At 51.2% G+C, this 14,740-nt stretch overlaps 1 protein-coding gene across 1 annotated transcript; it reads left to right on the forward strand.

Moving 5' to 3' along the window:
* The first annotated feature begins 35 nt into the window (after positions 1–35).
* On the forward strand, positions 36–13,628 carry PSMD3 (proteasome 26S subunit, non-ATPase 3). Its single transcript, XM_082373501.1, has 12 exons — positions 36–403; positions 2,780–2,970; positions 4,618–4,755; positions 5,984–6,120; positions 7,035–7,225; positions 7,400–7,503; positions 10,883–10,997; positions 11,102–11,221; positions 11,364–11,467; positions 11,749–11,904; positions 12,922–12,972; positions 13,169–13,628. The coding sequence occupies exons 1-12, from the start codon at positions 184–186 to the stop codon at positions 13,244–13,246; spliced, it is 1,605 nt and encodes a 534-aa protein (XP_082229627.1). The 5' UTR covers positions 36–183; the 3' UTR covers positions 13,247–13,628.
* Positions 13,629–14,740: the final 1,112 nt, after the last annotated feature.

Here is a 14,740-nt window from a genome sequence, read left to right on the forward strand (position 1 = left end):
GCCCGGCCTGGCGTTTCCCAGAAGGCCCAGCGCCGGGAAGGGGTTTGCAGCTGCTCCGTCATCGTGCGGCCCGACGCGAGTCCACGCTCGTGGGCAGGCCCGGCTCTGTTCCTGGTCTCCGGTGCGAGGGTTCACGCGAGGCCCCGGCCTCGGTCCCCGGACTAGGCCGCGACCCCGGGCGCCATGAAGCAGGAGGGCTCGGCGCGGCGCCGCGGCGCGGACAAGGCGAAGCCGCCGCCCGGCGGAGGGGAACAAGAACCACCGCCGCCCCCGGCGCCCCAGGATGTGGAGATGAAAGAGGAGGCGGCGGCGGGTGGCGGATCAACCGGCGAGACCGATGGCAAGGCAGCGGCTGCGGCGGCTGAGCACTCCCAGCGAGAGCTGGACACCGTTACCTTGGAGGGTATGAGAGCTCGGGCCGGGGACGTGTCATGATCACGGGTGACAGCGCCGCGGTGATCCACCCTCTCCTTGGGATCCCAGCGCAGCCTCCACCACCTTGACTTGGGGGTTCCTTGGGATCACCCCCAAATGCCTGCCCCCACTACCCTGACACTCCCGACCCCAGCCGGATAACTGAACACTCTCTCTAGGCTCGGGACTCCTCCGTTCGCACACACCACCCCCACCGGGGATTGCATCTAGAAGTAGGTCTCGCTGGGCCCATAGACTCTCTAAGTTCTCTCCTCTGACCTTATTACTCCATTTACATCCCACCGGACTGATTCTAGTGACCCCAGTGCACGATTGATCTCTCTAAAAACCGGTGTCTGTATTTATGTTTGAAGGGGGTCAGAATGACGCAGAATACTGGCCCCTGCATTTTAAGAATGGTTTCTGTTGTCTTAACTACCTTTAGCAAACTCCTCTAAAAGAGCCCTTTCTACCTAGTATCTTGCTTCCTTGTTGCTGTAATTGAGGTGCCCAAACGATCCCATTGCTTTTTCTTTCCCTGCAAGCCCTTACTCCTACTCTGTTTCTAAAGAGTTTAAACACATTACACACTTCAACTTTTTAGGTGTCGGATGTTTGAGTTCCTAATGTTCACCTTCCACGTAAGCTATATACCAATCCCCCCATTTCTTTTCTCCTAGGTGCCTGTTCCCTGTTCCCTATCATCCTCTTGTTCCTCCAAGTTCATATTTCACTTTTCCTACTTAGAGCGTCCTGTCCACATTTGGAGTGGGTAGAGTGAGAGCTTCCCATTGTGACCCTGGTGCTCTTTTCTGGTTCTGGATCAAGTAGAACCAAACTATTTATTGGGTTTTCTCTCTACTTAACTGCACGAGAAACTAGCTCGAAAACATTGAAATAAGCAAAGTTAAGCTCCTGGGTGGTGTTTTGAGGATGTGATAGTGTGGACTGCATCAGCTTCTACTCTGAAGTTGGATAGCAGGCTCAGTATCTAATAAAGATCCTTTTACATAAAATAACGATAGTCAACCAGTGGCAAAGGTGCCATTCAGCATTACCTACTGGGTATATACATATGTTTCTTATAAACATTTTAATATGAGAGGTCTAAAGTAGCAGGGGGGAAGAAAAACAACAACTGTGGTTAACATTATTTCCTATGAATTTTTGAGCTGTTCTCCCATAATTGAGATCAAGTTTATATATACAGTTAGGAACAAGGCATAACTAAATACAGATTATTTTGTGTGCTTTCATGTAACATATCCATAAACAAAGCATTCAATGTGTTCCAGAAACGTTTATTGAATAACTGATATGATGGCTAAGAATATACACTCTGGAATTAGTTTCCTCATCTCTGTAAATGAAAGTAATAGTACCTACTTAATTGGGTTGTTGTGAAGATTAAAATGTTTACAACTGTGCCTAATACGTGACGAAAACATAGTAAAACCCTCCATAAATATTAGCTGTTATTACTATTATATCATTAACGTGACCCCGGCACCCTATGCTAAAAATACAAAGGTAACTAAAACTACCAATTGATTACATTCCCTTATTTCTGGATATTTAAGTTGTTTCTAGTTTTCCCTGTTACAAATAGCTTTGCAACCATCATCTCTGTGCCCAAGTTTTTGATCTACCTCTATAATTATTTCTTCAGTAGAGATCCCTGAATTGAAAGGGTTTGTTTTTAAGGTTTTTGGTAGTTATTGTCCAGAAAAACTGTACTGATACACATTATACGAGCAGAAATGTCTTGCTCACCCCTGTACTCTATATGTTATCATTTTTCAAATACCACTAGAATGGTAATTGAAAAATGTTTTCGCTTAGGATTATTTGAATACTAGTGAAATATACTTTTCACATCTGTTATTTGTCGTTCCTCTTTTTGTATTGTCCATTCATGTTCATTTTTATCTATTTTAATCCTTAATACAAGCGCCTTGTAGAAAAAGAATATGAATCTCTGGTCACATGTGTTGCACATATTTTTGTTTTGTTTACAGTTCTCAGAAGAATTTTAGAAGTCTTTTCCTATTTGAAGATATGCTAAATCTCCACGTGTTTTTGTTTTTCATTGTTTTAATCACCATGTGTTTTTGTTTTTCATTGTTTTTTTCTTTTTTCTGTCACCCTCTACTCCTTCCCCCACCCCAACTTTATTTTTCTTTGTCTCTTGGTTATGTCTTAAAATCAATGTATGGCATCTATAACTATTGCTCTTAGGGCAAAAGCGGTGACTGGCCACATCCTGCCATTTGTAAGAGGCTCCCTAGGACTGCTTGGCTGGAGTGACGGGGAGTGGGGGGAGTAGGAGTTGGAATTAACATTTTTCTCCCCTTGTCCTCCACAGACATCAAGGAGCACGTGAAACAGCTGGAGAAGGCAGTCTCGGGCAAGGAGCCTCGGTTCGTGCTGCGGGCCCTGCGGATGCTGCCTTCCACGTCACGCCGCCTCAACCACTACGTTCTGTACAAGGCTGTGCATGGCTTTTTCACCTCCAACAATGCCACTCGAGACTTCTTGCTACCCTTCCTGGAAGAGGTAAGTGAGTCAGGCCAGCGTGAAGGGTGCAGGCTTGGCTTGACACACACATTCCACCCTGTGTAACTGTTTCCTATCCTGGAGACCTGTCTTGTTACCTGCCATAGCAGAGTCATGAAGCAAAACAGCCCCTCTTAATACTCATTTGTCCTCTAACGAGGCGACCGTCCTTCTGCCCTGTAGAGTCGTTCTTCTGAGTCAGGAAGAGGAGCCGGGAATCAGGACCCTTCCAGCCACACTCATTTCCCACCACCCCCAACAGGGGGCCTAGGAGAAGGTTCCACTGCCTTTTTGCCTCCGAAGCTTCACCATGAAGGATGTATAGAACAGTGGTTAAGGGACTTCCTTGGCAGTCCAGTGGTTAAGATTCCTCGCTTCCATCCCTGGTTGGGGAACTAAGATCCCACAGATCCCACATGCCGCGTGGTGCGGCCAAAAAAAAAAAAAAAGCAACAAAAAAAGGAACAAAAGAACAGTGGTTAAGAGCACAGGTTTTGGAGGGGGTGTTGAATTTGAATCCAGACTCTACCATTTGGTATCTGTGGGACTTGGGCAAATGACCTAACCTCCTTGTGCCTCATTTTCTTCATTTGGTAAATGTGATGAACAGATTTGGGGGGGCGAGGAGGAGGGGGAAAGCTCTTAGCACAGTGTGTGGCACAGAGTGCATGTTGATGAAGTTAGCTTGCTGGTAGTAGTGGTCTCCATGCCAGGAGAAACCTCTCCTTTTCCTTTATGGCTGTAAAACTCCCCTTATCATCCGGGATACAGTTCAGGTCCTGCCCCTGCTCAAACCTCACTGACCCTTCAGCCACCTTCATCTCCCTAAAATCCTGTATGCTTACAGTCTGTTTCATAGATGTAAAAACTCAGAAAATCCTTGAGGTGGACAGTGAAGGCTTTACTGTCTGGGAAAAAGGAAAAGCACCCTCTCCCAATGCCACCTGGAATGTTTTTTAACCTTTACATCTCTAAAGTAACCCACCATGATCATCTTTTGATCTGTTACACATTATTCCAGTTTTGGTGACTAGATCTGAAGATAAGTAGTATGTATATGTCAATTTCCCCCAAAATTCCTTTGTTCCCACCAAAAAAAAAATTTTTTTTTGTTTCATTATCCTTTTTTTTTTTTTTTTTAATTTTGGCCATGCCACACGACTTGCAGGACTCAGTTCCCCAACCAGGGACTGAACCCAGGCCACGGCAGTGAAAGCCCAGAATCCCAACCACTAGACCACCAGGGAACTCCCTGTCTCATTATTCTTGATCTCATGTCTAGAATTATATCCCTTTGTTAACCCTGCCTGATAGAATTCGCAGTGGTTCCAGGTATGGTGGTTTAATCTCTACTTAGATTGTAGGCTCTCTGAGGGGTCCTTACATCATCCTTTCTGTCCACATTATATTCTGTGAGGGTGTTATACTCCTGTAACCCTTTTCTGTATTTATTGTATTGCCAGCCTCCTTGACTCCCTTCAGAAAGAGACTGTGTCATCTTTATTTCTGTATCCCCAGCACCTAGAAAAATCTTGGCATGTAGTAGGCACTTATTAAATATTTGTTGAAATACATAGTGAGTGCTTAATAAATTCTTGGTTGATTGATCTGACTGAACTCTTCCACGGTAACTCATGTCCTCTCCAGCCCATGGACACAGAAGCCGATTTGCAGTTCCGTCCCCGAACAGGAAAAGCTGCGTCGGCTCCGCTCCTGCCCGAAGTGGAAGCCTACCTCCAGCTCCTCGTGGTCATCTTCCTGATGAACAGCAAGCGCTACAAAGAGGTAGCCAGGGCCGGTGCAAGTGACTGACGTGCCCCAGGCGGGGTGCGGGCTTAGCGGGGGAGAGTGCCTCTAGTGAAGAAATAGACAATCACTGGGTTATTAACTGTCCCCCAGACTCTTCCCCCGTGTGGGAATGCACCCAGCCCCACATCCGGGGAAGACCCCTCAACTCCTGCTCAGGCTCTGGGAAAGGGCTGGCAGTGGTCACTCTGTACCCTTCTGTGGCGCGATCCCAGTATAGTGGATGCTTTTGAGAAGAGTAGATTTGGAGACAGAAATACCTGGGTTCAAATCCCGTTTGTACCTTAGGCAAATTAATTTCTCCCAGCTATGTGTAAAATGAGACAAACTGCCCACCTTACAAGATTATTGTTAGTATTAAATAAAGTAATATACTTTAAAAATACTTAGCACAGTGATCTGCACGTAGTAAGCATTCACAACATTTTAATAAATGGTAGCTATTATTATGAAATTGAAAGGCTCCATTTTGGATACCACTCTTCCACCACGCCTTCCAACCGGGGCCAGCTCCTTTGTCAGGCTTAGCTGCTGTCCCAAGAGCACACCCAAGAAATGACACGTCTCCTCAGTCCTCCGTTTTGTTTTTTCCTTGCTCTGCCACTGGTTGGCTTTTGTTTGGTTGGTTTTTAGAAATAATTCACTCCCTTGAAACCAACTCAGTGGTTTTTGCTATATTCACAAGGCTGTGCAACCGCCCTCACTATCTAATTCCAGACCAGTTTAATCACTGCCCCCACCAAAAAACCGCCATATCTATCTGTAGTCTCTCCTTGTTCTCCCCTCACCCCAGCCCAGTAATTATTAATATTTTATGTCCCATGGATTTTCCTATTCTGGGCATTTTATCTAAATGGAATTATATAATATGTGCCTTTTGTGTCTGGCTTCTTTCTGTAGCATGATGTTTTCTAAGTTTATCCATGTTGTGGCATACATCTGTACTCTGTTCCTTTTTATGGATGAGTAAAATTCCATCATATAGATATACCACATTTTGTTTATCCATTCATTGGGTGATAGGCACTTGGGTTGTTTCCACGTTTTGGTTATTGGGAATAATGCTGATATGAATGTTCGTGTGCAAGTTTTTATGTGAACGTATGTTTCTAGTTCTCTTGGACATATGCCTAGGAGGGGAATTGCTGGCTCCGTGTTTAACTTTCTGAAGCACTGACGCTTGATTCTCTTTTGGCTGCCTCCCCAGGCACAGAAGATCTCTGATGACCTGATGCAGAAGATCAGCACTCAGAACCGCCGGGCCCTGGACCTTGTGGCTGCAAAGTGTTACTATTACCATGCTCGGGTCTATGAGTTCCTGGACAAGCTGGATGTGGTGCGCAGGTACTGTGGCCAGGGGTCTGGCTCGTGGCCTGTGGGGTCAGAGACATGGTCAGGCACTACCACAGAGCTGTGGCCTGGCAGGGGGCCATGGGCTGGGAGATGCAACGTGCCCAGCAGGAAGTGGGGGTAATGGTTAACACGCCCTGAGCTGTGCGAGGGCTTGAGAGCGAGGCTGAGACTAGATGATGAAACGGAGACCACCACTGGCCTGTTAAGTACTGTCTCCCAGGCTCTTCCCTTCACCACACGTCAGGGGAGGACTCATTAGTGGGTCAGAGGTACAAGCAAGTTCAGGCTGGAAAACCTTTCACTCCTCTACTTGAAACCTGCAGTGGCTCCCCGTTTCCCTCATGGAAAAGCCAGAGCCCTCATGATGTAAAAGCTTATAAGGCCCCACGGGGTCTGGCCCCCGTTACTGCCTCCTTGACTTTATTTCCACTGCTCCGCCGACGCTGGCCACCTCGCTCTCTCGCGGGCACGCCAGCGTACTCTTCCCTCGGCCGAGAATGCTCTCCTCCCTGCCTCCTTCAAGCCTCTGCTTAACTGTTACCTTCTCAGTGAGCCCTGCACTGACTGGGCTATTTAAAGCCGCAGTCCCATCCTCCTCTCCTTCTGCGGTGCCCGTCGCACTTAGCCTGATTTCGACGTCACCCCACCACCTTTTGTGGAACTGCATGGTACGCTTGTTCGTCGTGATGGCTGTCTGTCTCCCCCACTAGAATGCAGGTTCCCTGAGCAGAGTTCTGGCCTTCTGTGCACCTGGACTAGTGCTTCATTTGCTGAGTATTCGGTGAATAACCAGAAAAGCAGTTTGCATCACTTTTTTAGGAATTGAGAGAGAATGGAGAGGTCAGAGGCAGCTTGAAGAGTTGTTATGTGAAGGCTTTGACCTCCCGTTTCTTTCCTTCTTGAAGCTTCTTGCACGCTCGGCTCCGGACCGCCACCCTGCGGCACGACGCGGACGGGCAGGCCACACTGCTGAACCTCCTGCTGCGGAACTACCTACACTACAGCTTGTACGACCAGGCCGAGAAGCTGGTGTCCAAGTCTGTGTTCCCCGAGCAGGCCAACAACAATGAGTGGGCAAGGTACCTCTACTATACAGGTGAGCAGGGCCCGCCCCCCAGCCGGAAGGTGTCTCGGGCTCCCTCGGTGCAAATTTGCTAAGAAAGTGGTGCTCTTGGTGCATAGGAGTGCCCATTCGGCACTCTGGTTTGCGGGGGGCCGGGGTTTGGATCACACCATCCTCTTGACCAGCTCTCTTCTTCTCCACACCCAGGGCGCATCAAAGCCATCCAGCTGGAGTACTCAGAGGCCCGGAGGACAATGACCAACGCCCTCCGCAAGGCCCCTCAGCACACAGCTGTCGGCTTCAAACAGACGGTGAGCAGCAGTTCTCACCCCTTTGACCCCCTTACTCGTCTGATACCATGTTAGTGCCGTTTCCCTATCTGAGGAGCCCAGAAGGTCCTTAATCTTCTTACCCTAAAGGTGGCATCACATGTCTATTTGCACGTGACATTGTTCAGGGCACATTAGGCAGACACTGCCTGCACCTCTGGCAGTTTATGTTCCCAGTATTCTCCCTGGTACGTAGGTTTAGAATATTCCTGATTCCCCAGAACCCCCTATAGTCATTCCAGGTGAGGGCCTGGATTGTGTTGATAAACCCCAGGCTCTTACCTGGTCCCTCACATGCCCCTTCGGGAGCAGTGTTGTCTGTGGCCAGGGAACCCAGAGCTCTCCCTAAGGCTGGCTGACTCAGGTGGAGGTAAACCTTGGCCGTGGCAAAGCTGTCAGTCACCAGGTAGTTTTTTGAGTGCTGACCTTGACATTGGGCACTGTGAGGGGTAGAAAAGAAGGATAAGAAATGGTATTTGCTCTCAAAGAGATAGATAAAGAACATTGACTCAGAAAGGCTTGAGGGCCTGTGTAAAGGCACAGAGCCTGGTAGCCAGAATTAGGACCCAGCTTTCCCAGCTACAAACCTCTGCTCTCACATTAACACATCCACCTCCTAGTGCCCTTGAAAGAGAGCAGGATGAGAACGTACAGTGATTAGCTCAGTGTGGTAGGAGCTTTGCTTTGTTTCAGTTCAGAAGTTCAGAGAACGGCAGATTCAGTTGTGGTCAAACAATTAGAGTAGTCTTAAATAGTTAAATTTGATCTGGGTTTTGAAAGATGGGTAGAGTTTTCATAGAAAGGAATGGCTTTTCAGACACATGGGGTGCATTGCACAATGTGAGATTGCTTTTACAACGTAGGACGCACACTAAGCCTTCTTCGAAAATTCGCTAAAAATACAGGTACTTAACATATAGGCTGTGTTGTGCACCAGGGAGAGGTCTCATGGGGTAAAGCAGTGTTTTCAAACCAGATTTTGCTATGGATGGATAAGGTTTCACAGTTTTCTGTGGTGGAGCCAGGTCTCCGGAAGAAGGAGCAGGGGGGGCTGGAGTGAGGTCTTTGGCCTGTGGACTGTTGGCCAGGGAGCCAGGAAAGAGGTGGGAGGGTTGCCTGAGAGGGGAAGGGGCAGAGTTGGGGGAACTTTCCATCCAGAGAGACTTAAGCAAATAGGCGATGGGCCAAGGCCTTGAACAAGGTAGGAGGAATGGGATAGAGAGCCCACATGGAGAAGCCAGCTTTAAGTAAAAACAGGGAGAGTGAGAATGGGTAAAGAGAGACATCGAATTTAACATGGAGTCCAAAACAGAGCACGTTGAAAGTGTATCCATCCGTAGAAAATCCACATTCTCGCCTTGGGTGATCTCATTTGCCTTCATGGCTCAGCTGTGACCTCCATGATGCTTCACCAAAGTCCACTGTGAACTGTCTTAGTTTGCTCGGGTTGCTATTACGAGACTGGGTGGCTTAAACAATAGGAATTTATGTCATCACAATTTTGGAGGCAAGAAGTCCAAGATCAGGATGTCAGCGTGGCCGGGTTCTTTCGAGGGCTTCTCTTTTGCTTATAGTTGGCCATCTTCTGACGTCTTCAAATGGTCTCCCCTCTGTGCACGTCTGTATCCTAATCCTTCTTATAAGAACCCCAGTCATAGTGAATTAGGGCCCACTCATATGACCTCATTTTACCTTAATTACCTCTTTAATAGCTCTATTTCCAAATCCAGTCACATTCTGAGGTACTAGGGGGTTAGGGCTTCAGCATATGAATTTGGGGGTTCACAGTTCAGCCCATGATACAAGTTCTGACCCCTTTCATGAAGCCAGACGTGCAAATCCGACTTCCCACCACACATCTCTGTAGAGATACTGCCCGGCTCCTCACACTCAGCTTGTCCAGACAGACCCTTCTGGGCACCCTTGCCAGTCCTTCCTCCTGCTCTCCTGATCCAGATGGGCGCCTCCGGGTCATCTTGGACTCCTCCTCCCCCCTTTCGCCATCGCTGAGTCATCTGTTGATTTGCCTCCATGGCTTTGGTATTCGTCTCCTCTCTGATGTTACCAGTGCCCTTGTTCAAGCCACTGACCCTGCTGGTCGCCATCCTCCCCTCCACCAGCCCAGCTTCCGCACAGCCGCCTAACTGAGCGGGGAGCTCCAGGCCCGTCTGCCTGGCCGGGAAGCTCGCATTTCTCCCCATTGCCTGCCCGGTAGAGTATTGTAAGTCTTGTGAAGTAGGCGAGCCAGGTATTATTGTTGTTGTTATGCCCATTTTAGGGAGGTGGAAACCAAAGACTCAGTTGCTCGGCGTTTCCTAGCTAGCAAGTACAGGCTAGCTAGTTCTGTCTCCAAACTCAGAACTCAGCCTGGCATTCAAAACCGCATGTCCCCAGACGGGCCCCGATCACCTCTCCAGGTGGCCCCACACACACCCCCTCCAGTATGCCGGCCTCTTCTCCACCTGTTCCCTTGGCTGAAACGTCCTCCCTCCTTTTCTGCTTCATCAGAATCCTTAAGGCATATGTTAACTTCTGCCATCGGCACGGCTTTCCCCTTACTCATGGGGTACGCCGAGGGCCGAGGGACAGGGCAGCCTCGTGGGTGTGTGTGGAGGAGCGAAGGGTCCTTGCCCAGGGGTGGGCACCATCAGCCACCACCCATTTTAACCCCTTACCTCCCTCGTGACACTTGCTGTCACGTGGTTTAGCTGTCTGTGCTCCTGTCCCTCCTGCTTGGTGGGAGGCTCCTTAACTGCTGGGCATGTCCCCTCCACCGTAGTCGTCCTTGCACGGTGCTGAATCCACGGGAGGCGCCGTTCAGAAGTAGCACACAGTGGTATTTGGAGGCGGTATTGTGGAGGAGGAGGGGCCTGATTTTCCAGCCAACCGGCTCACTCAGTGAGGTTCTGCAGGCCCTTTCCTGAGCTTCTGCCTCTACCCAGATAACCAATTTTACACATAGTTCACCTCCCTACCAGCATCTTTGGCTGACTCGCATTCCATTGCCTAGGCCTCTTGGCCCTGCTTCCTCACCATTTCTGAGCCATAGAACCTACCCATCTGCCTGTACTTTAGAGCTTTGCCATTTCAGGGCGCTGTGCACCGATTGGCCAGATGAAATGAAGCTGAGGGCCTGGTGTGGTCAAAGGGTCAGAAGCTCACAAGGCCTGTCTCCCAAGGCAGAGCTTCAATTCCACGCCCAGCACAGCTTGAGGATTTTTTTCCTCTCTCTGTGGGCCTGGTCCCAGTGCCACCTTCCCTCTTTCCCCGTGTGTCTGACTGCATCGAAGCCCCATTTCGTTCTCTTCTCCCACCCGGTGGGGCTCCCTGCCCACTGTGTTCCTGTGTCACACTCTGCCAGGTGCACAAGCTTCTGATTGTGGTGGAGCTGTTGCTGGGGGAGATCCCGGACCGGCTGCAGTTCCGTCAACCATCCCTCAAGCGCTCGCTCATGCCTTACTTCCTTCTGACCCAGGGTAAGGGCTGGTCCCCTCCCAGAGCTTGCCGGACCCCTGGCACTGTGGCCCCTTTTTTGTGTGCACCCTGTGCAGCATTTGATCCACTCCTCTCCCCACTGCAGCTGTCAGGACGGGAAACCTGGCCAAGTTCAACCAGGTCCTGGATCAGTTTGGGGAGAAGTTTCAAGCAGATGGGACCTACACCCTCATCATCCGACTACGACACAATGTCATCAAGACAGGTGTGGAGCAGGGTCTGAGGGGCCCCTGGCAGAGCGGGACCCGGACTAGGCTTCTCCAGGGGCAGGGACAACCCTGTGCGCGCCTGGGCGGGTGAAGGGTCTGTGCCCGCCCCAGCCTCCCCACCGCTCCTTCCTCGCCCAGGGGTGCGCATGATCAGCCTCTCCTATTCCCGAATCTCCCTGGCGGACATCGCCCAGAAGCTGCAGCTTGATAGCCCGGAGGATGCAGAGTTCATTGTTGCCAAGGTGGGCCTGGCTCAGGGACCGCGGTTGTCACCTTCCTGCCTTATTTCAGGGATGGGGGTGGGAGGAGGCTGACCAAGGAGGGGAATGGCTAAAGCAGTGGCATAGTCTTTTCAGGGAGTGCCCGTCTTGCAGTAAAGCCAGGAAGTTGCCACAGAGAGAGAGAGAGTGTGTGTACGCAGTGAGTGTGTGAGAGATCAAGGAGGACAAAGAGATGGGACAAGATGTTCTAGGACTTAGAAGATGGACCTTCTGGTGACTCTTCCTCCCTTTGGGGCCTGCAGGCCATCCGGGATGGCGTCATTGAGGCCAGCATCAACCACGAGAAGGGCTACGTCCAGTCCAAGGAGATGATTGACATCTATTCCACCCGTGAGCCCCAGCTAGCCTTCCACCAGCGCATCTCCTTCTGCCTGGATATTCACAACATGTCCGTCAAGGTGCGGAGCCCTGGGCTGCAGAGGCGATGCTTGGCAGCAGCATGCCCCGCTCCACACCCACGGGTTCCTCAGGGACGACTGGCTTGGGTTGGGGCGCAGTTCCCAGACGATCTCTGTAAAATCACTGGGGGTCCAGAAGGGGCAAAGGACTTTGCTTGTGGGACCACAACACCTTCCCTTTGCTCTTCAGGGGTCTGGTTGCCAGGGAGGATCAGACAGGGATTCAGAGTGCAGTGTTCTGGATTTGGTTCCAAGTTTGAGTCATTTACCTTCTCTGAGCCTGTTTCTCCTTCTGTGAAGCTGATAACGAGGTATTACCTGCCCTGCCTGGCAGGCTTGGTGGGATTAAATGAAATCACGTCTTGGGGCACTTAGCAAAGTCTGAGTTGTGTAAAAGGTAGGGCTGCCATCTCGTTCCACAAAAGGCTCTTAAGCTCTTACCCTGTGTCAGGCGCTGGGTTAGGTGCTGGTACTGTTGGGCTGCCGATTTTTTTCCTGCTCTCTTCCCCCAGGAAACCAGGGATATAGCTTCACTCAAAACCAGGCAAATGCTGTGCTCTGCTAGACAGGAAAGGCCCTTCGTGATCTGGCCCCCTGCGTCACTGGCCTCCCTCCCCAGGACCGCTCCGCCGACCCCTCCCCTCCACCCCAGTTGGCCCCACTGAACTCAGGCCAGCCTTGTCACAGCCTGAACCCTCTACCTGGAACGCCCTTCCTCCACTCCCACAGCCCGTCCGTTCTTCCTCCTCTTCCTTCTCAGTGCCAGTCCCTCTCCCAGCCCGATCAGGAGGGTTAATCATTTATACCTCCGGATTCTTCTAATTCTCCGTCTTTAGCACTTATCCCGCGGCGTCGTGGTAATGAATTCGCCTCCGTGCCTGGCTCCTCCACTGCACTGAACTAGGGAGTGATCACCGGTCGCGCGCACATCCTGGCGCCTGGCACGCGGGAGCACGATGAGTGTGTGTTACATTGATGCCTCCTCTTCACCTTGTTCCTCTCTCCGTTGTGCTTCAGGCCATGAGGTTTCCTCCCAAATCGTACAACAAGGACTTGGAGTCTGCAGAGGTAAGCTGCCTTCTGCTTTGGGTAAGACTGAAAGATCACACTTCCCTACAGAAAGGGGAGAGGGGAGGTTTCTGGAAGGGCTGGGGCACCTCTGAAGCCTGGGCGATCTCTGGCCCTGGGTGGGTCGGGCTGGGTGTAGACGAGTGAGAGAGCCCGACCTGTCCTCAGCAGCCCGGCCCCGCCCCTCTTTCCGCAGGAGCGGCGGGAGCGGGAGCAGCAGGACTTGGAGTTTGCCAAGGAGATGGCAGAGGACGATGACGACAGCTTTCCTTGAGCTGGGGGGCTGGGGAGGGGTGGGACGAGTGGGGCTGGCTCTTTATCTTCCCCCCTTGGGGCCCCCGCCCAGGGAACCGGCCCCTCTTCGCACACGCTGCACACAGACTGCGCATGTGCAGGGGGGCGGGGTGCAGGGAGCCGGGCACCCGCACCTCATCCCAGGGCCCCTCCCCAGCCGGTGACTTAGCACACGTGGGCAGGAGGGCGAGCAGGCAGCCTCCCCAGGGCAGGGTCCTGGCTAGCGGTGTGGGCAGCAAGATGGGAGGGACTAGCCCTGTGCTCTCCTCCAGGGCGTAGGGCACTGAATTGGGACATGTGTTAGGTTGTATGTTTTTTGAAGCTTCAGTTGTGATTTTTAAACAATAAAAAGTTCTCCGGGACTCTTTGTGCATCAGTTAATTACTCTTATTTCACTCTCACATGTGCAATGTTAACAGGCCCAGATTTTTTTCTGGCCTGGGAGTGCTGGCCCCAGGCATGACCCGAGGACCCGAAGCAGCTGTAGAGGAGGAGGAGGCCAAGGGCTGGGTGGAGAAGAGGGCCTGGGTTTACTCTTTCACATCCAACTGGCTCTCAAATAACTGGCAGCTCTCCAAACTTCTCAGGCCCCTTTCCCATATCTGCCAAATAAATGATAAGACTCGGTGACCTCCTGGCTCTAAAACTGGGAATCTAAGCTTCCAGTGGATGAAACACAAGGTGCGAGTCTGACCCTCAGGTGAGGTTCGCAGAGGAGAGAAGGGTCTCCAGCAAGGCTGCGGCGGGCTGAGAGCAGGGTTCTGCCCAGTGGCCCTTATGGAGTGGGGGATAGGCTCCTCCCTGAGAGCAGGGCGGGGGTCGGGCGAGAGGGGGCTCCCTGTGGACCCCCAGCCCACCTCCTCCAGCTGCATGTGGTGGGAAAATGCACCTGCCAGGGTCTCTCTAAGTCTCCCAGCCGCTGCCAGCGGTGCTCCCCACATTGGGTCCTTCGCATCATTGACGTTCTCTGGTTGGCACCTGGGGCGTTGCCGTACATGTGCCCTTCGTTCCTGCTGAGCCAGCTCTGCTATCAGAACGATGCCTCGTGGGTTTCTGCCTCTCGTCAACTGCATTCCCTCTCCTGTGCAGCTCTCGCTCTGCACCTTGCTGATTGCTACACATCTTCCAGACATCCTGCCTCACAGTGACTCAACTCCCTGGCTTCTGAACCACTCACTTGATAATCAGATTCTCTTAGGAGGTTGTCACTGTGAAAGCCTTATCCTCCCAACTAGATTGTAACTTCTTAAAGAGCATGAGGCACTTCTGTCCCCCCAGGGCCTTGCTCAGTACCTGGCACACCGAGCTGGATAATGTCTTGTTTGTTAGGAAAGGTACACCATGTGTTCATCACCAGCTGCAGGTTTTCATACCCTGATAGCCCTAACTTCCATCAAAGGCATGTTTTAGACAGGCCTTGCTTTGGTTCCTGATCCCACCCCAGTCTCGGTCACAGTGATTTGGTATTGCCCAC

The sequence above is a fragment of the Balaenoptera borealis genome (assembly GCF_965194805.1).
Source record: "Balaenoptera borealis genome assembly, chromosome: 20".
NCBI lineage: Eukaryota > Metazoa > Chordata > Mammalia > Artiodactyla > Balaenopteridae > Balaenoptera > Balaenoptera borealis.